This window comes from Gadus macrocephalus, chromosome 18 (assembly GCF_031168955.1).
Source record: "Gadus macrocephalus chromosome 18, ASM3116895v1".
Taxonomy (NCBI): domain Eukaryota; kingdom Metazoa; phylum Chordata; class Actinopteri; order Gadiformes; family Gadidae; genus Gadus; species Gadus macrocephalus.
Window position 1 is genome coordinate 9,620,913 of NC_082399.1, and position 22,308 is coordinate 9,643,220.

At 43.3% G+C, this 22,308-nt stretch overlaps 3 protein-coding genes across 4 annotated transcripts; 2 read left to right on the forward strand and 1 right to left on the reverse strand.

The window, feature by feature from the left end:
* The first annotated feature begins 457 nt into the window (after window positions 1–457).
* Window positions 458–8,664, forward strand: tefa (TEF transcription factor, PAR bZIP family member a). Of its 2 annotated transcripts, none has more exons than XM_060036940.1 (4): window positions 458–735; window positions 4,997–5,371; window positions 6,212–6,423; window positions 6,960–8,664. In XM_060036940.1, the coding sequence occupies exons 1-4, from the start codon at window positions 678–680 to the stop codon at window positions 7,173–7,175; spliced, it is 861 nt and encodes a 286-aa protein (XP_059892923.1). In that variant the 5' UTR covers window positions 458–677; the 3' UTR covers window positions 7,176–8,664. The 2 variants fall into 2 exon arrangements, with proteins under 2 accessions (XP_059892923.1, XP_059892924.1); XM_060036941.1 differs by lacking the exon at window positions 458–735 and adding an exon at window positions 1,123–4,447.
* A 616-nt stretch (window positions 8,665–9,280) lies between these two features.
* On the reverse strand, window positions 9,281–11,077 carry phf5a (PHD finger protein 5A). Its single transcript, XM_060036943.1, has 4 exons — window positions 10,927–11,077; window positions 10,551–10,574; window positions 10,091–10,257; window positions 9,281–9,464 (listed from the first exon to the last, which is right to left on the reverse strand). Exons 1-4 carry the CDS (start codon window positions 10,976–10,978, stop codon window positions 9,375–9,377), a joined length of 333 nt encoding a protein of 110 aa, XP_059892926.1. The 5' UTR covers window positions 10,979–11,077; the 3' UTR covers window positions 9,281–9,374.
* Window positions 11,078–11,656: 579 nt separating this feature from the next.
* On the forward strand, window positions 11,657–21,679 carry aco2 (aconitase 2, mitochondrial). The gene is made up of 17 exons (XM_060036183.1): window positions 11,657–11,782; window positions 12,717–12,859; window positions 13,059–13,317; window positions 13,448–13,540; window positions 13,639–13,797; window positions 14,075–14,225; window positions 14,849–14,953; window positions 15,320–15,411; window positions 15,695–15,800; window positions 15,939–16,096; window positions 16,523–16,596; window positions 16,885–16,996; window positions 17,098–17,376; window positions 17,907–18,098; window positions 18,868–19,000; window positions 19,336–19,457; window positions 19,821–21,679. Exons 1-17 carry the CDS (start codon window positions 11,675–11,677, stop codon window positions 19,950–19,952), a joined length of 2,418 nt encoding a protein of 805 aa, XP_059892166.1. The 5' UTR covers window positions 11,657–11,674; the 3' UTR covers window positions 19,953–21,679.
* Window positions 21,680–22,308: the final 629 nt, after the last annotated feature.

A 22,308-nucleotide genomic window follows, 5' to 3' on the forward strand; every position in this document is an offset into this window, starting at 1 on the left:
GTTGTATATGATAAATATGTTCTAAAGGAAATGTTTTGGAAGTCAAATGGTGACATTCAGAAGCGATAAAGTGTTTTAGGTTTTGCCACACATTAATTGAAAGTTGTATCGATACGTTCACAATAACAATATTCTTCCAAGCGCTAAATGTGTATCATATTCTTGGCTTTCTGACTGAATGCTAATGTAAGATGGTACATTATCAATCCAAGACGTAAAATGAGGGTAGTACTAGCTTATTAGTAATATTTCCCGTTTAAAGAGACACAAGCGCAACAGTTGGAGGTGACAGAGAGACACTGGCAGCTAGGATGACGTTTATGTAGGCGTTCTGCTCTTGGATAGCTGTGAAGGTATTGGCTCTGACTGAGGTTGTGTAAAGCAGTGTGCCAATCATAACTCGTTCCGTGGTTGCTAATGTGTGTTGAGGCCATACACGACCGGGATTGGTTAAAACTGCATCACCTTCTTAAGAGGCGTGCTACGTTAAGTAACTTCGGAATACTCACGAGTCCGGCATAGGATTAATGTTCGTTATGCAAAAATACGTTGAATGTCTTGATTAACTGTCAGTGTTCGTAGTTTTCTTACTAAATTAATTTATAGATTCACATAATTGGACTATTGCCCGTCCACCAGGATTTTATCGGCCTATAATTGACTTAAGGATCAACAAAATGAGTTTCAAAACTCTTTTTGATTTCCCATTTACTATTCCTGCTTTTCCTGATAATGGTAAGATGTTTTCTGAGCAAAATGTGCATTCGCTGTCACGCTGCATAGTGTTCCGAGATTCCAACGTTGATCATGAGACTTGCGCTTATTGTAATGGTACTATTTTCTTCCGTTTATTAGGCCGACATCTTTACTGTTTTCTTATCTTTAGTTGGCCTACATGTTTGTTACCTCATTGAATGATTATGGTAAATGTATAGGCCAGACTGTTGAATGTGAACCGGAGTTTGTGTTATTTGATCTAAAATACAGCGACCCTAGCTGCGTCCCCTCAAATCAATCAATGCAGTTAATCCTTTCAGTCTTGCTTATTTATTTGTTTAAATGACTCCTATGCCTAATTTAGATTTTTACCGGTAGGTCGGTTTTCCTTTCTTTGTCAAACTTTAAAATGTATTCAATGTGTTTTACAGCCACTCTCGCGCCTTATTGTCTTCTGTGTTGTGAGTCATAAATGTTTAAGACATCGAATTTAAAAAGATGACACCTTTCAGCAAGAGTTTGCTGTTGGTATTTGTGCTTGTTCTGTGCATGCCTATAATGAACCGACATGGCCGATTTTCCATTGCTAAGGAGAACAAGATTAACATCTTCCCCACACGTCGAAGTCGCGGTCTACAGGGGTAGAGGGAAACAAACATTTGTAAAACACGCAGATGTTGGCAGTGGGGCGGCGCTCCTGCCACAAATTAATACAAAACGTGATCCCACAGTAATCTGAACAGATATCCGTTTTGACTGTCAGGGAGGTTACAGTCTCCTGCTAACATGTAGCCTATGGGTTTATGTAGGCCTACATGGTGTGATACGAGGATAGTGTCTGATAGTTGTACTACTTACGCGGCTTAATTGCATATGTTAATATATTGCCATGCATGGTCAGCTATAGCGTCATTTCATCTCTGGCGAGGAATTTTTTATAGAGAGCGAGAGCGGTATTTCAAACAGTAGGCCTGTATTATGTAACTTTCTCGCTATAGTCGTGTTTTTTGTTCAAATTTGACCTTTAGACGTCACTTCTACCGACCAAATATTTTGAGTAGGAATACATTCAGATATGATTTTGATGAGCTGGTGGGCCCTTGGTTAGAAATATGCCACTTTTGTTTATCAACCTGTAGGCCTACTTTAAAAAAAAATAGTTTTAAGGAAGTCTACATTCCCCCATTCCCTCTTGTCACAACCGTTGGCGGTGTTTGCAGTAGAGAGTAGAACCACTGCGTCTGGTCCATGGAGCAATAGGTCATGGCCGCTCCTCCTGCGCTGCGGGGGGAGATTTCTCCCCCATGGGATTCACACCTAATCAGGTTTTGTCGGCACAACCATTCTATAGGGGTAGTGCATTAAAACTACGGCGGTATGTGGCCGCATAGGGTTGCGAAAAAAGACCCAGCCGGCCTGTGGCGAAATGTAAATAGCACATTTTGGAGAAACGCAACCCGATGTCAGCCTGCGGTGGCCAATCACTTTAGCCATTGATCATTCCGAAGACGCCCTCCATGCAACGGTTGCATTGTAGCGTCCACTGCTGATTTGGTGTGAATGAGCCTTAAACCAATGCCACAACAGAAAACCATAAGGGGCTTACAATAACCATTCCAAAGAATGCACGAGTTTAATAATTGTCACTTTAGAATAATTGAAATTACAAAACAGCATTAGAAAAATATATGGGTACTTGTAATGGGATTGCATTGACACAATAATTTTAATGGCCAGGGATTCATTCTGGATTTATAATCTTATCCTACCAGTGATTAGTGGAAGATTAGATGGGTGTGTCTAAGCTATAGCGTAGGACGTTTCCTATCTCTTCCTTCCAGTTGGTAGATCCAGTTGGTAGATAGTGATGGGTTGTTTTTGAAAGCACCCCATAGAAGTCATTGTGGCTAGTCAACAAAACTGTGCTGTGACTGGTGTGTTCATACATACGCGCACACAGCCTTTGTTTACTGTGCATAGTCTACATGGGAACAGGGATGTCGGTTCCAGGGGGATTTAGCTGGTGCACCCTTGGTCTCGTTTAGTTTCCTTGAAGAAGATAAGGACAATAAAACAAATACAAAACCAATGATAACAACATTAACTCTCGAACCCTTACCCTCACATATATCATTTTATAGGCCTACATAAAAGTTTAATCAGTCAAGATTCAAACCATCCAAGGCAAGACAAAAGAGAGTATCAGTTTACAGCATGTATTATGTTAAATATAATATGCATATTTACCAAGCAGAATGCGTATATGCCTTCCACCTTATCAGAATAACTTAACACCTGATCAACTTTAATCATTCTGGTAGAAACTGATGAATCAGTTTAATGAACTGGTTTCAACACAAATCGAATGACTGCTCTGTGTGGGACAGAGTTGGCTAGTTCTGGTCTGGCATTTGAGGTATGACATTTAAAGCCATAATCATGTTTCAAGACCATTTTTTGGTCTCGAAAGTTAGTGCGGTAGAACATTAAATCTTGAGACAATTATCATAATTGATATGAGCATTTGTCTGTGTCCTATAGACACCTAGAGCCACCAAATATAATGGTGTTAATATATTTCTTTGTTGAACGTAGGTTGTCCGTCAGCACACACAACTATAACCCTAACCCTAGTTTTTAAATGGCTAAAAAGTTAAAGAAAACAACGTAATCCTGATTTTACTCATCACTTTTTTCTTTTTGGGGAGTCCGAGCACGTATATGGGGCTATCTCAGCTTAATTTAACCATACACATAGCCATTTAGCATATGAAGAAGACGAAACGGCCAAGAATAGACAACCAACAGCTGCCTGTCATTTACGTGTGATTCATATAACTTCTTGACACCCTGTGCCATTCTTGCTCTGCATAATGTATGCGAAACCCATTGCTGAGGAGGGACGAGTAGGAGACGAGACGGAGCACGCCTGCACATGCGTTTCCACGTGATTTTTTTGCAAATTAGTTGGCTTACGTTTGGTTTTTTTAAGAAATAAAATTGGATGAAGAACACAGTCCTCGTCAGCGTCAGTAACCTATAACCGCGCATCTCTAAGATGAAAGTAAATTAATGAAACATAGGACTATGTAGGACCATGGTTGTAATAAATTCTGCGGGGACGAATGCAAATAATTCATACGGGGTTGTCTTTTTAATTTGTCATCGATGTACATTTTTGGCTCAACGTACTGTTTTTAACAGGGCATGTCATTTGCCCTCATTAACCCGTTCCTCATGAATATAGTAAAACGAGTGGTATATAACTCGGCCGACCAATCCGCTCTCGGCTTGCTCAAAGCCCGCCCCCTTTGTGCAGCAAAGTTTAGGATGCGCCTATCGACGACGACGGTTGCTGTGTTTTATTCGATAAGAGGTGCGGTTTACCCCGATGGGAAAAATACCCGTTGTCTGTTTGTTTTAGAGTAGAATAGCGGTGTCCGACGAAGATATACATTGACCACCACTGTCGTAGTACTACTATATCTGGATTTATACTGCGCCAAGTCGTGCCACACATATCGATCTCGGTCACTACCGTGTTGGGGGGGGGGGAGGTCGCCGAGTATACTATTTTCGTAAAATAGTACAAAAGAAGAAAGAAAAATGTCTGGGGAGCCGATAACTATAACAATGGAAACTACCAATAGTGGTGGACTGGGTTCGTTGCCGTTGGTTTTTAAGAAGATAATGGACGTACCCCCGCCGAATCTACTAGAGGGAGACGACGGTAAGTTCTTGTCAGGAATGTCGTGAAGGTGGGCGAAGTTGCTGAGAGCCCACGCCACCATTCAGTAGCATCAACTAGCCTACTGTGTGTCTTTAATGTATTTATCTATGTAACTAGTAAATTCGTCCAATCGATCGAATAAGCATGAATGCCTAGAGTTAGAGCCTCACGATACATGGTATGCTACTTGGCATTAAAGTTATAGTTACTGTATCAATAGTCTAAGTAGTGTCATATTATTATCAATAAAATGTGTGCATTGTATCGAATTTGCATTCCGTATGTTTCCCCATACCACAAAAAAGGTATCGTCACCCTTGTACATTTTGTCCCTCGTAAGACAACGTCACGTGACGTTGTGTTTTCATGTCGAGTATGCCTCTCGTTCTTTAAACAAATTTACTTAAGATGCAATCGTGTTGACACGTGTTTGAGAGACTACTACTAGGATATATTTTGTTATTTCGCCGAGGTAATCCCTGGTTGATGACTATCTCTGCTTTATCTTGTTTCTTACTGCCTTTAGTTTTTGTCTGTCTCCTCATCTAGATTCTGACAAGGATAAGCTTTGTCTGGATGACAACCTTGAAATGGGTGGAATCGACATTGGGCCTTCTGCCGCCCTGACCCCGGCCATCTGGGACAAGACCATCCCATACGACGGCGAAAACTTCCACCTGGAGTACATGGACCTTGAGGAGTTCCTCTTGGAGAACGGGATCGCCAACGCTGCCGCAGCCCTTGACGACTCCGACATGGGCAGCTCAGGCGAATGCTCCCCAAAGAAGGCTCTCAAAGGCCAGGCAGCGGTGACCCCAAAGTGTCCTTCGTCGCCAGCGACCCTGCTGCCCACCGCGGCACTTGACCAGTCTGAGGAGGTCGTCGGCATCAGCGAGCTAGCTGTTGAGTCTGAGATCTGCATAGGTGAGTAGGGCCACTTCTGGAACTGTAGATCACTGGAGAGACCTACACTGAGTTGTAGAGGCATACAGGGGAGCCAGGGAAAATATAAGTGGACTAGTTGGCAACACATTCCCTTTATAAAGAGCAGGGTGGTTTCACCAACAAGGTACAGGAGAAAACAAGACATCAAGTCTGGTCTATGAGAACAATGTGCTTTTGTCTATGTAGGCGGAGTGAGGTTATCTGAAATGCTTTGAAGCTTGATTCTTATTGTCGTTTTTTCCCTTGGCATCAAGTCTCTTTTGTTGTCTATGTCTTTAGTTTAGACACTTGGTGGTCTGTCTTTTAATGTCCGCACTTATTGTATGTTGTACATCCTGACACTTAAATGTAGTACAGAGCTTTGTGTAGCGTCTTATCCTAGCTATCTCTGTTGTAAACAGGAATGGGTTAACCTAGCAATTGTTAATGCTTGCACTTGTTTCTATGAATATCTTTACCGTACCGATAGCGATATATTGGGAGTGGAGCCTCTATTCCTTAGCTGACCCTGGCTTTTGCAAGGCTGAAGCGTTCTGATTCTGGTGGTTGTTGCCGACCGAGAGCGGTACTGTTATCCAACCACTTAGAAGTCAACATGTTATTGAAGCAGCGCTGCAAGGTGTGGAGAAGGCTTCCCAGAACACCTCCCCTGTGTTTACTGAGAACGGTTCATGCGCAACTTAATACTTTTGTAGTTGCTCCAATATTTACTCTGTTTACACACAGCTGGTTCTCAGCCTAAGCTCAGGGCTTGGACTCAGAGCACATGCTAAACGCCATGGGCTGAAGCTGCATTGGGCTGATCCTGTGTTTCTCCAGAGGTGAGCACGGACGAGGGCAGGCTTACCCCCGACCCCGCGGACATCGAGGTGGACATCGCCTTCGAGCCGGACCACACCGACCTGGTGCTGTCGAGTGTGCCCGGTGGCGAGCTGTTCAACCCCCGCAAACACAAGTTCACAGACGAAGACCTCAAGCCCCAGCCCATGATCAAGAAGGCCAAGAAGGTGTTGGTTCCTGAGGAGAGGAAGGTGCGCTTGTGTTTTGGACACGGGAACACTCTCTTGTAGGAGTGAACCCACTTGGCAACGCACACACAAACATTCCCCTCAAGAGGAAGAGATGTATGTAAGAGATGTATTTGTATGTAAAAACAAATTCAAGTCCAAATGAGACGTTAATATTCTAACATCGCAAGCATCCTTTAACTTTAACTCTGATGTGGTCACAATCTAATAAATATACTACCATTTAGTCATTTTCTAAGAACTGTGTGTGGCCTCCAGTGAATCCCGATCCAAGTCCTTAAGACGCAGCTAGTAGTAGGGCTTATTGACTCAGGACGCCTTTAGGTCGGGCTACAGATATGGGGGATCAAACCCGGTACACAGTGTAGTTGCTATGGGATCAAAAACACTAGACACGACACCATCCTACAAATAAATGCTCTGCTTATGAGCCTTTCAATATTGTTACGACCCAGAGGAAAGACTGTAATTATTAATTAATTGCTCTGTAATTATTTCCCCTGTTTTCATTTGAACTGTTAATCCCCCCCCCCCCCCAGGATGAGAAGTACTGGCATCGGAGGAGCAAGAACAACGTGGCAGCCAAGCGATCCCGCGACGCGCGGCGCCTGAAAGAGAACCAGATCACGGTGCGCGCTGCATTCCTGGAGCGCGAGAACTCGGTGCTGAGGTCGGAGGTTGTCGAGCTGCGGAAGGAGTGCGGGCGATACAAGACCACGGTGACCCGCTTCCAGGCCAAATACGGAGCCCTGTAAGTGACCCCGTCCGCCCTCCTCAAGACCCTGTCATGTACACAGGGCACAGGGCCGCCAATGTTGCACACGTGCTCAGACTAGTCTCCCACCATATTAAATAGTATAGTTTATTTTGTTTTATAAAAGAAACCGCAGCCAGCTCAAAGGTCAATATTTTGTCACTGGTTGAAAACTATGAATGTCTTCCATGGTGGCTTCACTACAATATTGTGTAATGCTGTGATTAAGTTGTTTCTCAAATTGTGTGGCAAAGAGTGAAATGTTCATCTACATTTGTAATGGTAAATGAAGAAGATAGCCTAGATCTGATGAGGTTTATTAAATAAAGAAAAGGGAAACTATAAGTAACAGCTTTTTGACCGCCCCTTTCTATCTAACATTTCTCACAGGTTTTAAGTGGACCTGTGGCAGAGCCCTTGGCCTAGGACTGATTAATTAATGTATTGTTTGCTGTTCAATTCAAATGATTAAATGGGGGTCATTCCTTTACATTGGACATTCAATTTTTTCTTGACCTGTCCCATTGTAGTTAAAGATGATCAAGTTGACTCAATAACCATGGAGGGAGGTAAGAGGGAAGAATGGTTGAAATGTAAACGCTACCCAATTCAACTTTAAAAAGGAAATATAGTAATGTTAAATGGAAATAGTAGAATTAAAGGAACATTGGTTGGTAGTTTGCCTTAACGGAAAAAAACATTCACCCTAGACAACATTAGAGATGGAAAGATGGAAATTCGATTTATTAAAAAGTGTGGTTAATAATTACTGCTGATGCTGATGAAGTCACTGGGTCTACATCTTTATCAATTGTCCTAAATTGTGCATCTTCTTACCTGCCATATCACACCACACGGAGACTCAAATAATTTGTAATGACAACCTCAGTTTTAAAGTTGTTTTTTTTACCCGCTCTTGACTTATATTAATATATTAAGAGGCAAGTTAGGTCCAAAGAGATATAACCTCACAACTCAAATAACTTGTCTTTATTCAGGAAACTTAACGTATAGGAATACACCCATATAAGCCTTGACAGTGAGTTCTAGTTATTAGTCTGGTCCAACACTAGGGTTTGTCATGCTTGAAACTGTCAACTCTATCCTGTATTGGTTATCTTGTCTATTGTTATATGTAGTATGTTTGCATGCCTTGTAAATAACTAGATATATAGTTTAAGGGTTGTGTTTCAGGGATACTTTTTAAATGTTGAAAGACTGCATAAATGGGATATTAGCCTTGCCTTTGGCATTAGTTAAAATGTATTGCCAGTCCAGCCTACACGGTTAGATCAGCACTTAAAAGTACATTTTGTTTGATAACTGCTTAATAACACACATTTGCATTGATTTCGTATTTCTGGTTAGACTTGTATCAGGATCCTTTCAGGAAAAAAGTGTATTTTCACTGTCAATGCACTACTTGGTTTACAATACTCATGTATTTGATTGGAACTAAAATAAAGCCTATTTTGTTTTGGGCGATAGAACTCTGCCTCCATGAATTTTGTTATGCTACGCGACTACCTGGCCGGAAAAAAAACACTGTCAAGCTGAATACATTTACGGCTTTGCCTGAACCCAGACAAAAATACCTTTGTATATGTAGTTTAACCAGTGGCAATACGAATCTTCATTTTCTTTAAGTTTGGACAAGTTGTGTGATAAGTAACTGCAATGTTCCACCATTTAAAAACAAAAAAGATTGTTAAATTACCTATTACAATCATATGCACATGCAAAGGATCCATTACATGTTTGCTCAGTTCCTACATTTAGACCTGCCCTTTCAATCCTATCATCTCCAACAAAGGATGGCATTTATAAGAACATGCAATGAGGGACATCCTCAACTAATCTTTTCACACCAGGGAGACTATCTTGCATATGGGTAACGTCCACATCCACATGAGAATGTGAAAGATCACCATCTAGTGGTGTAAACTTGTATTAAACCACAAATGGACAGTTGGGATAAGGGCGAAAAAAACGCTGTGTTCCAACCAGGTGGTAGCCGTTTGACTGTTCAACCCTTAAAACATTAAGGGGGTTTATATTGCGCTTATATTTGTAAATACAGGATGCCAGAGGTAAAACACAGAAACCATGTAAAAAGGGAGCTTTATTGATAAGCCAAAAAAAGTTTATTAAAAATAACTAGTTTACCAAAAAAAACAAAAAACAAAACGCCAACGGATCTTCACCTCTTCTTGAAACCATACTTCTTTCTCTCATAAAACAGATCCGTTTTTGAGCTGCCCAGGTTCACAATCTTGGGACAGCCGTCCCTCTGTAGACAACAAGAAAGAAGTGTTCATGCATGTGACAGGGGTTCCTTTTCTTCTAAAATAACATTTAGGTAATAAACCAATTCGTACGCTATTACTAGTCTATTTTGAACTTAAATCCAGTGAATTCAAATGACTCAAACAGGTATAATTGATAAAATGTTTTCAGTAGAGTTGTTCTGATACCGATGCCTAAATGGCAGTCGGGTATCGGCGAGCACGCAAGTCTATGCTGCATTCCGATACCATCACATGACTCATTTACTACACAGGCCAAGAACATCACAAACGCGTGCAGTGTTATGCTGGGGTCGTTAATAGTCGGAGGTTGAAAGTTGGAATGGGAAACGCATCATCTCCGGCATACATGCGTTCGAGCTACCAAGTCGGAAAAAAATGGATGCTCATGCTTAACTAGAAGAATACAAACGTATTATTATAATTATATATGTAATTCAATACAATACAAGTGCTATTAGTAGTTACAATGCTAGATGCTGTATCGGTACGGTATATAGTATCGGCCGATACTCAAGTTCAGGAATCGGGAAGGAAAAATGGTATCGGAACATCTCTAGTCTTGAGTCTTGCATGAATATTTGATATATGAAATATTGTGAAAGCATACGTCTTTCTCCTGGATGGTGCATTCTTTACAGTAGTAGGCATCGGACACGCCGGGCCCTCCGCAGATCACGCATCGGCCCTGGTAGGAACCGTAGTTGCACTCGTCACAGATACGCACCAGTGTGCACGGCCTCACGTAGGAATCACATATGACACATTTACCATCACCTGTAGGAGTAGGAGGAAATTAAACAAATCTATTAATGTATTGATCAAGTCTGAGAATAGACAGTGTGAACAGCGAAAGACTGAACAATATGATTAGATGAACATATAGAGTACCTGGATTATATGGTGCAATCCATTTTTAACAAATACAATATGGTATGATTTAACCATAGTAATGACATGCAAAATAATACAGTCTACGTTTTTTGCTAGATCAAATTAATTCAAATCAATTTGGTGAATCTTTTTCTGTCCACCATCAAATTGTCACTGAAAATTCAAAAGATACTCACATTTTTCACACAGTCTTCCAATGGCTGAAAAGGACACAAAGTAGCCATCAATAAACAGGTTTTCTATGCAAGGGAGCTAGTAGTTCCCATACTGTAATGACTATAGTAGTTTAACGTTTAATGCATTGAATTTGATTAGCATAACATCAGCATATGGGCTAATAAAAACATGCCGAATCAAGCAAAGGCAAATATTTCATTGGTAAATTTAATGAACAAGTTTTGCTGGTTAATAAGGATATCAATGAAATCCATGCTGTAACGTTAGCATGCTAGCCTGCTTGGAGACTTCGAGCTACACAAAACCAGATTGCAGTCCATGTTAATCCTGCCCGATAAAAAATAGAAAATATATATCGTACTACATCAAACATACCAACACCGGCTTGTTTCCGACAAAAGATCAAATCTGGATGATGCTTTGCCATTATTGCCAAACGCAACCGGAGCGCCTTCGATTGTTTAACTTTGACCTGTGTTTTCTTCTTCGTGTAGAACAGCCACGTCTTCTGCCTGAGTTGAAAACACCGCCCTCTGCTGCTCAAACCACTATTATTTGTTTAGGTATGTTTTAATGTGTTGTATTTTTTGCTATTTTGCAAATCACCCATGCGTCTATTTTATGTTGGTTTGATATTTCAAGTTTTTTATTTTGATTTAATCATATCATTTACAAACGGTATCATAACAAACCTATACCTATGTACCTATATAAGGAAAGTAAAAAAAAAAGACCCCGTCTATTTACAAAACACAGTAACCCATAAATAAAATCCAGAAACTTCAATTAAATTTTGCATGGCTGACTACTATTTTGTTAACTTACAGATTTTAACATTTACCTTATCAGAACCAGAGCCATTTAGAGAGTATTCCCTATTATGAGTCTCTCTAATTAGCTCTGACCTGAACTTTTTTACTCTTCTCTAGTTCAGTCTGGTCCTTGTAGCTTACTAAAAAGATTGAAAGATATATTTATCTTTACTACTATAATTATCGTGATATTATGTATAAATACCCTACATCTAAACGTAAGTTTAAGATATAATCCTTATTCAAAAATTATTATTACGTTACTAAACGATTATTACTAAATACAAATAATAAGTATTTACTGTCCTTCAATGACATGCGCCCCGTACTCCAAACAAAACCTGACGTCACTATTGTTCGACACATCTTTGTCAGTGAACAAAATGGCAACGTACTGTCTGACTGTCGCCCGGCTCCAGGTAAGCCTTAAAAAATCCATAACAGTCTATATTTAAAGATGCATGAGAGTCGAATTAACCTTTAATATGGTTCTAGACATGGTAGTCGTTGGTAGGATAGTTTTATTCGATAACCGGGCAGTTTGAACTGTTGCTTGTCGCCCGGCCAGGTCATCGTGCCCCTCGCTCAGCCAGAAGTACACTGCGGGGGTCAACTTTATCATTTACGTTACTTCACATATATAACGACCAGATTTCTAATTCCTAAACCTGTCACTGTGATGGACTATGTCCACAAATGGCAACGTAATATTTACTACAAATGGTACATATAGGAATATGATATTTGATAGCAAGGTTAACACAAGGTTAGTGCGTACATCTAGCAGGGCTGTCACTGACAGCCCGAGTCATTTGTCCAAGAATACATCTCCCAGGGTCATAACAAGTGTTCCTTAATCTTAGTCATTTTATTTTTATTGCTATTTATGAAAAATCGTTTGTCATGAGATCTGTCTTTAATCGCACAAGCTATTTTGACAATCAAGTGAAAAGCAGCAGGGGACTATAATCTAACATTAGGACGTTATGTAAGGTATTTAATGTATTTTCTAACGGATAAGGAAAATACCGTTATTTAAACCTCTGCTGTGGAGTTGTGAGGAACAGCTCATTCTTTGTAATTGCCTCCCATTTTGAGGGACTGGCCACTGGAGATTCAGCTGTTCAGTTAAATGCCATTTCCCACAGCATTTCTCCCCAACCTCTTTCCTTTATTTCTACTATTTTCGTTGAACAATTTTATTTTTTAAAGTATTCTTTGGACAGTGTGTTTACCCTTCCACCATTCTACCCTCTACCTTCCTCCATGTTTATTTACTCAACTTGATCTTCTCAAACCCCCCTCTGACCACAAAGTGACGTGTCTTTCTTTACTTTGTTTTGCCCTTTTCAGCTGGCCTTGGGCCAGGGGGCACGCCGCATGCATGTGTCTGCTGCATTTAGTGCCAAGGCCAAAGTGTCAATGAGCCGCTTCGAGACCACCTCCTACGTCAACTACGAGAAACTCCAATCAAACATTGACATTGTTCGCAAAAGGTCAATACCAGGCTGCAGTATATGCTTTAATTTTTTATCATGACTTCTGGCAGACATCATTTCTTGATGTACATTACATTGATTGCACCTATTCAAGTTTGCTTAGGTTGACTTGACACCCAAAGTGGAAAAAAACATCTTCACAATTCAGACTTGGCATATGGGCCTAAATATAGCCGTATCTTTTTTACGTCTCCAGACTCAACCGACCCCTCACTCTGTCCGAGAAGATTGTGTATGGTCACCTGGATGACCCCCACAACCAGGACATCGACCGCGGGCGCACGTACCTGAGGCTGCGGCCCGACCGTGTGGCCATGCAGGATGCCACCGCCCAGATGGCCATGCTGCAGTTCATCAGCAGCGGGCTGCCCCGCGTGGCAGTGCCCTCCACCATCCACTGTGACCACCTGATCGAGGCCGCTACTGGAGGGCCCGAGGACCTCGCCAAGGCTAAGGTGAGCTCAGCCCGAGAGCCTGCCCTGCAGGCAGGTCGGCCACTTCGATCCTAATACAAGGAAAGAAGCCTTAAGCCTCGTCCTACCTGCTGTATGTTGTACTGAGCTATCTCTTTTTGCACATTCACAGGATGTTAACTTGGAAGTCTACAACTTTTTGGCCAGCGCCGGTGCCAAGTATGGAGTCGGCTTCTGGAAACCCGGTTCTGGAATCATCCATCAGGTAGGTCAGCTCTTGGGTCTCTTCTAAAAAATATATATATATATCGGCTTCACCACAGCGATTTAAATGGTGATAACCCCCGTCTGTCTTCTGTCCAGATCATCCTGGAGAACTACGCCTACCCGGGTGTGTTGCTGATCGGGACCGACTCCCACACACCCAACGGTGGGGGCCTGGGGTCCATCTGCATCGGCGTGGGAGGGGCCGACGCCGTCGACGTCATGGCTGGGATCCCCTGGGAGCTCAAGTGTCCTAATGTACGTGGCAGCCCTCCTCTGTTACCCTAAACCTTCTCTAACCCTAGCTGTCTTGACTAATTGGTCTGTTGTCCCTCTTCATTTAAACATAATCACAATTGTGGTTGTCTACATGAAGATGCTGTATTTAAGGTGTACAGTCAATCATGATGGCAAAGATGGTACATGAGAAAAAAGTTTAAAAAAAAAGCCCTTCAATGTAAATCTATTTTTATGTAACTTGTTGAAGTGCTCCTAAAAACTGTATCTAAGCTGTTCCTTCCTGGACTTATGACAGGTGATTGGCGTGAAGCTGACTGGCAGCCTGTCTGGCTGGACCTCACCCAAGGACGTCATCCTGAAGGTGGCCGGTATCCTGACGGTGAAGGGTGGTACTGGTGCCATCGTGGAGTACCACGGGCCCGGAGTGGACTCCATCTCCTGCACTGGTCAGTACCCACCAGGCGGCACACTTGGTTGATAACGATTTACATGTGGCTTGCCAAACGCCACGCTGGACCGGCTGTGTTTGTTTGCATGGGCAAACAGTCACAGCCGGTCCAGCTGGGTGTTTGTCCAAAGACAAACACTCGGTCCTGTTTTTGGGCGATTAATTGGAGACTAGTCGGCTGCAAATTAGAAAGCAATGAGAGGTTTAACCTGCATGACTCATGCGCTGTTGCTATAACAATTTGGCTTGGATTACTAGGTTGATTTTTTTTTTTTGTGTATCTGGGAGGGGAACCCACCTTCATTTAACCGCATCTCTGAGAACTGCCCTTTTTAGATTGCATTTATTCGGTGCAGTTCTGTCTCTTTCCCACTATTGGCCTCTATGGAATTATTCTGCTACATGGGGCTGATGCTCAAAGTGGAAGTTCACGTCCTTACAGTTACCGTTTAAAGTCTTGTAAGGGGTTGGGGGGGGTGTTGTTTTATTGAACGCTTAACTACATAATCATTTTGGCACACCCCCTGTTAGACTTTGTATTCAAATTAAATATATTCTCCAAATGTTGGGAGCCACTGGATTTTTCCCTGAAGGATGTTCTTAATGTTCATTGAACTGAAGGAATGGCCACCATTTGCAACATGGGAGCTGAGATTGGCGCCACCACCTCGGTGTTCCCCTATAATCACCGCATGAAGACCTACCTGGAGAAGACGGGCCGCGGAGGTAATCACATACTCTCTTCATTCATTCAGGTTTTACCAACTGGTCCCGTCACATAAACAGATAAGTGTGTGTTTCTGTTTAGTCCTTATGTTTGGCTTCATGGGCCGAAATCAGGAGATTGGTGTACATTATCAGTTTATGCAATGAAGGTCAACTCTGAAAAAAGGTTAAGATGACATTGTGAAGCACATTTACCGGACTGAATGCAGGGTTTGACGACCTAATATGATGTTGATAGTAGGGGTGTAGTTGACTTGTATATAACAGGGGATTTGCCGATGTATGCATCAGGAATTGCCTAAATGGTGATTTCTGATCACCAGCTTCTCGATATTCAAACTGACTTGTAATGGTCCTCCTTCACAGACATCGCTGCACTGTCCGATGAGTTCTCACACCTGCTGGTCCCCGACGAGGGCTGTGTATACGACCAGGTCATTGAGCTCAACCTGGATGAGGTCAGTCCCATGCAGCCTTCTATAATGAACTTTTGAAACTAAAATTACCATTTAGCATCAATACAGTTAACATCTTTGAATCTCCTCAGCACTGTGGGAATATCTTACTTTAACATGTGTTTGGGGGTTTTAGGAACCCATATTATCTAATGTCTATTAATTATGGTCTGGATCTCTAAGGCTAAAAAAAACCTGTATGCACGAAAAAGTATTTTCTATTATCATGCTGTCATTCCGTAGAACCAGTATTAAGGCTGCATGTTGGTTCTGTTCTGTTGTACAGCTGAAGCCCCACATTAACGGGCCCTTCACTCCCGACCTGTGCCACCCAGTGTCTGAGATCGGCGCTGTTGCCAAGAAGAACGACTGGCCCCTGGAGGTTAAAGTCGGTAGGGGCCTCTTCATGATTGATGACCAAACCAGACCCTTTTCTATCCATAATAGTGATGTGGAGTCCTATGAAGGGACTCATTTGTACCTTTCTTCAGAATGTTTTTACACCTAGCGGTTTGTTGGGTCTTTTGTAGGGCTGATTGGCAGCTGCACCAACTCCAGCTATGAGGACATGGGCAGGGCCGCCTCCCTGGCCAAGCAGGCCCTGGACAAGGGCTTGAAGTGCAAGGCCCAGTTCACCGTCACCCCGGGCTCGGAGCAGATCCGGGCCACCATCGAGAGAGACGGATACGTGAGTACCAGCAGGCTTTACCCACCGATATTTATAGCATGAGAAAGATGGATGGAGGGAGCACAGATGTCCCTTTGGTTAAGCAAGTATAATATTGCCCAAAACCTGTTCAATATTATCCAAAACCTGTAAAGACGGGTGCCCTTCTTGATTAATATGGAATAGCCTTTTGAATATTATTAAGTAAGTCACTGTACAGGGAGATGGCTTTTATAGACAAAATGATTAACATTGAAATTTGGATGGGCTTTGAAAAAACAACTTTAAAATGTATTGCATTATTATGTCATAAATGTATGTTAAAAATGAAAGAATGGAAAGATGGCAACTCGATAGAGATCAGTCAATTTAAACAATGCTGTTCGTATGAGGGCGCTGACTCAACCCATTAAAAGTTGAATTATAATTTTTTTTCTCTTCCTGTAGTCCAAGATTCTGGAGGACGTGGGCGGAGTGGTCCTGGCCAATGCCTGTGGACCCTGCATAGGACAGTGGGACAGGTAGACATGAATACACTCTGTCCCCTTTTGAACCCATCAATGACAACCTCATGATCAACCTCAACACGACAAATCATGAGTTCAACCTTCAGTCAGTGGTGTCGTGGCTTAAAGGGACACATTTAGACACTTATATTCAACACTTCTGACAGTGCTATGAGTGCCTACAACTCTTTACCTTGGTAGTATGGGTACTATACCAGTTGAACTAGATAGACGGCAAAAAGTAGGTCAGAATATACATGCTGTGTCCTTGCATGACCTGTGTCATTGTGTCATTCGGTGCAGGCGTGACGTGAAGAAGGGGGAGAAGAACACCATCGTGACATCCTTCAACAGGAACTTCACCGCCAGGAACGACGCCAACCCCGCCACGCACGCCTTCGTCACCTCCCCCGAGGCATGCACACACACACACGCACACGCACACACACACACTAGAATCAAGTTCTTAAACCCCCTCTTGCTGATTCTCTCCTTCATCTCCCCCCTCCCATGCAGATCGTCGTCGCCATGGCCATCGCCGGCACGCTGGACTTCGACCCCGAGACGGACTACCTGACGTCCGCCAGCGGCGAGAAGTTCATGCTGGAGCCGCCCTGCGGCGACGAGCTGCCGGCCCGCGACTTCGACCCCGGCCAGGACACATACCAGCAGCCACCTCCCGACGGCAGCAGCCTCAAGGTGGACGTCAACCCCCAGAGCAACAGGCTGCAGCTGCTGGAGCCCTTTGACCGGTGGAACGGAGGAGACCTGGAGGACCTGCAGGTCCTCATCAAGGTCAGTCCCGGGGCCTGGAAAAGCTCTTCTTACGGTCAAACGCACACGTTTGCTCAGCCAATCACCAACCGGCAATTTTTCCTAATGAAGTGACATATCAGACGCTTTAAAGGGCTGATTATGGTTCCACGTTCACGCAACGCAATGACCGCGCAGACGCTTTGTGGTTCTGCGTCAGGTTTTAGCAAGCCGACCAATCACAGCCCTTCCTGCTGCGTCGCCTCGACGGAGAGTTACCATTTTTGGGAGGCGCACGCCAGGCCCTTGCGGTGGATGCAAGGAGGGTCCTGAAGGACGTCGGGGTCCGTAACCCCCTTGCGTTGCGTGAACCTTAAGCAGCCCTTAAGCCAAAGCGACTTGCATGTTAAGGAGCAGGTAGGGGTTAGCCATCAATGCTCAAATATGGCTATAGGTAGACTACACGCAATGGGAATGACCCACGAACCTGCTCAGAAGTCAAACAACTACCCACTAGGCTTGTCTGTCTATTTGTGTGTTAGATGATGACGTTTGCCCTTTGACTCCTCCAGGTGAAGGGCAAGTGCACCACGGACCACATCAGCGCCGCCGGGCCCTGGCTCAAGTTCCGCGGTCACCTGGATAACATCTCCAACAACATGCTTATCGGCGCCGTCAACATCGACAACGACGGCATCAACAGCATCAAGAACCAGCTGACGGGCGAACTGGGCGGTGTGCCCGACGTGGCTCGTCACTACAAGGTGAGTGGCGGTGGTGGAGAGGTTTGAGGAGAGGTTTTGATTGGACCGTGGGATGCAGCCCATACGATACACCCAGTAAAGGTGCAAGTTACAGGTCACACGATAGATCAGGAAGAGGGAAAGGTTTTTAATTTTATAGAGACCATACTGAGATAGGACTGCATTTGGTGTGATGAACTTTAACGTCGCAATATGTCAGATAAAGCCCTTTCCAGTTGGTAGGCGGGAGACTTTCTGGATTTAAATACAGTCTCTGTCCGCTCTAAACTGAGTCAGTTTAGAGTGGCTTGACTGGCTGGGGGGCGTGAGCCAAGGAGGGGTTTGGGAGTGAGAGGTACGGGCTGTCCAGTATTATTTATTTGTATAGTATATCATGCATCGATTTTATCGAGAACATTATTCAAATCCCTATTGATCAGCATTCACTACTGATAGTTCCAGGGAATTCTAAGCTAAGAGCTGGTTGAAAATAGTAGTTGTAGATAACATAATATGGACAAACTATACCATAGCAAGGTTCATTTTGTCGGTATGAGTTCATAACCACAGGGGGAGAGGGTCAAACCTGAAGCGACGAAGAAGAATGGGCAAAGCAGTGCACATTTACTACACGCAGTAAGACAAATGGGGACTGTGTGTGTGTGTGTGTGTGTGTGTGTGTGTGTGTGTGTGTGTGTGTGTGTGTGTGTGTGTGTGTGTGTGTGTGTGTGTGTGTGTGTGTGTGTGTGTGTGTGTGTGTGTGTGTGTGTGTGTGTGTGTGTGTGTGTAGGCCAACGGTCTGTCGTGGGTGGTGGTTGGAGACGACAACTACGGCGAGGGTTCCAGCAGGGAGCACGCCGCCCTGGAGCCGAGGCACCTGGGAGGACTGGCCATCATTGTCAAGAGCTTCGCCAGGATTCACGGTACGCACACCACCTCGTGCAACAGGGAGGGACTCCGGGTCCGGCGCGTTGTGTGTGTCTGGTCACAAGGCTTGGTTTGACCGATTAGTGAAATGCTGTCCAAATGATTCTTCTATGATCAGGACATTTGTTTAAAGATGCCGCTCACCATCATGGATTTGCATCGTTGTAAAGTTGTTAATCCTTGTAAAGTTGAAACCGAAACATGTTTTCAGATTGGGTTGGAAGGTTTCATGGATTTAATATTACATTTTTTTAACCAATCAGCTCTTCTTTGAGAGGCGATAGGACGTATGGTGAATTAACACTGCCCGTCCCCATCTCCTGCTCCACAGAGACCAACCTGAAGAAGCAGGGTATGCTCCCACTGACCTTCAGCAACCCCGACGACTATGACAGGATCCGCCCGGACAGCAAGATCTCCATCAAGGGACTGAAGGGCTTCACACCAGGAACGGTGAGTCTTTAATCCACAGTTCCCCCCTACCTCCACCACCATACTCTTGATTGTGTGTCTCAAAGCTATCATCTTGAATTCATTTTGTGACATTTAGGTAGTTTAAAAAAAAAAAAATGTTGATGTATCAGAGTGATCTAAAACTAATGTCACTCGTTATTTTGCATGTTGATTCATTTGAAAAGCTCATGGCTGCAGCATTAAATACTACATACACCACACATAATTGCGTACTTTCATTCCACCTGGTAGCCAAACGTGGTTCTCTGAAACATCACTGTACCAAGCTCAGTCATGGAAATGACGATGGAAACGTTGTGGCCGAGTGAACGATGTTTGGGTTTGTGTCGCCCCCGCCTCCAGCCCCTGACAGCCGTTGTGAAGCACCGCGACGGCAGCACGGACAGCCTGCAGCTCAACCACACCTTCAACGAGACCCAGATCGAATGGTTCCAGGCCGGCTCCGCCCTCAACCGGATGAAGGCCATGCAGTAGAGAGACGGGAGAAGCACAGCAATGAATACGGAGGCGTTGGATTGGTGGGGGGGGGGGGGGGGGGAATGGGAATGGCGGGGCTTTGTGACGGTTAAGTGGAGTTTGAGGAGTGTTGGGGAGTTTTGTTCTCGGTTCTGTCGGCTGCACTTGGATGTGTGACTGTGAGAAGCGAGGGCTTGCGTTTTGGGTAAATACTGTACTTTCAGGTGGGGTTCCAAGTGCAAATGTTGGATGCTCTGGTCTCCTAGCAACTGGGCTTTGGTCTGAATGTATTGAGAGCACCTGCAGGGGTGGGACTTGGGGTTTGTCTGGTTCATGAATGTGGGAATACATGTCTGATCTGAAGTGTTTGATTCATGGGCATGGTAATGATTTATTAACAGAAATAGTATAGAATCATAAAAAGAAATGCGGACGTAACAGAATTGCCGCAATACGACGGTTTGTTTTTAATTCTAACTCTCTCAGCAGCCCGGGCCAGTTCAGTCCTCCACTCTTGCCCGTGACATTGGTTAATTTTGTTACTTTATAGTTGTAGACACGAATCAAAGTCAAACGCATGGCAGCACATTTTATGTTAAATTTGTTTTATAACATCACCTTACCTTTTTAAGGGAAACAAGAACCGGTACTCAAATCTTAGCGATGTGAAATGAAGGGGGAGGCCCAGAATGGCCGTTCTCTGTAAGAGCACACACACACACACACACACACACACACACACGCACACGCACACAAACATCTTTGACCTCCACAGTGACTGGGCCATCACTACCGTCCTGTGTGTTCATTAACTTTGGACAGGCTTGTCCGGGCAGCGTGGCGAAGATGACTTGCCTATCATCCCCCTGCTTCAGTAAAACGTTGCAGGATATCTAATCTAAAATGAACATTTTAATCGTTCTCTTCCCCCTCCAAACGGTATCTGCCCAGTTGGTGTGTGTGTATCTATGTCTTTGGACGTTCCATCAGGTTGTCCGTTTTACATTACACACAGATGGTCTCGTCCATATGCTGTGAATGCCAGTAAAATGATATTGTCTCCTCACTTTTGACACTGATTTTACTTTAACACTCCCTGCTCTTTGTACCACCTCTTGGCCAAACCCCCTTCTCCCCCGTACAGCCTAACCTCCTCGCCAGGTCCAGCGTTTTCAGAAAGCCCGTTCTTATTTATTAACTCTCTAAAAAAAGAAGCATGTCTATCAGCGTTTTTAACATTTAAAAAAGAAAATGTCAACATTTATTCACGCGGTCTTGGGGTTGCACTTTGAGATTCAGTGCCGTTTCAACTTGTGTACATTCAGTGCCCTTGTTTTGGAGGGTTGTGTGTTTTTTTGTGTTGTCTATTTGTGTCCTCTGTGTAAAAGGAGAAGTACTTGTCCATGAAATCTCAAGTCAACCACAACATTGGTAATTTGGTGATGATAACAAATGTAAGCAATCCTGTGCAGCTGATTTTGCTGATACTCATCTTATACAACATCATTCACATGGTTCTACCAAACTTGATGTACTAGGGTGACTGACGAAACCTACACCAGTTAATCTTTGGATACTATAGCTATTCAGCTGCCTATATTTTCCCCTAACATTGTATTTAAAGTATCTGGTCCTCATGTATATTTGAACATCTACCGTACTTGCTCTTTTTATTTTTCTGTGCTACAGGAAATGTGTGCTGCTCAGTTGCCAATGGGTTGTAAAATAAATCATCACAAATCTTATTTACCTTGTGACTGAAATGTGTAAAGGGTTTTCTGGAGGATACATTATGTACAAATCACATATATCTTCAGCTTTAAAATAGTAATTGTTCCAAAAACTGGATTGCAAAGATGACGGCTGTTGAGGAATCGATAATATTGTATATTTCAACAAATAAGTAAAATTAGTCTGGCAGTGGTAGCCTACCCAATAATTTGACTGAATTACTACCGCTTCATCAACTGCTGTTGTTGAAATGCTCCTGTATCTATCCATTATGCAATTTGCTAAGGCGAGAATATGCATGTGTACGTTTTTCAAACGACATTTTCTCTAAATCTATACTGTAAAATCACATGGTTCCTTGTGTACAAGTAGTGGGTACAACAGTTAGTATGTTCATATCAGTCAGTGCCTGAACTTATGTGAAGTTCGGTCTATAGCCCACTTCAAAGTGCTGGCATAATGCAAATTTGCAAAGGCGAGAATATGCATGTGTACGTTTTTCAAATGACATTTTCTCTAAATCTATACAGTAAAATCAAATGGTTCCTTGTGTACAAGTAGTGGGTACAACAGTTAGTATGTTCATATCAGTCAGTGCCTGAACTTATGTGAAGTTCGGTCTATAGCCCACTTCAAAGTGCTG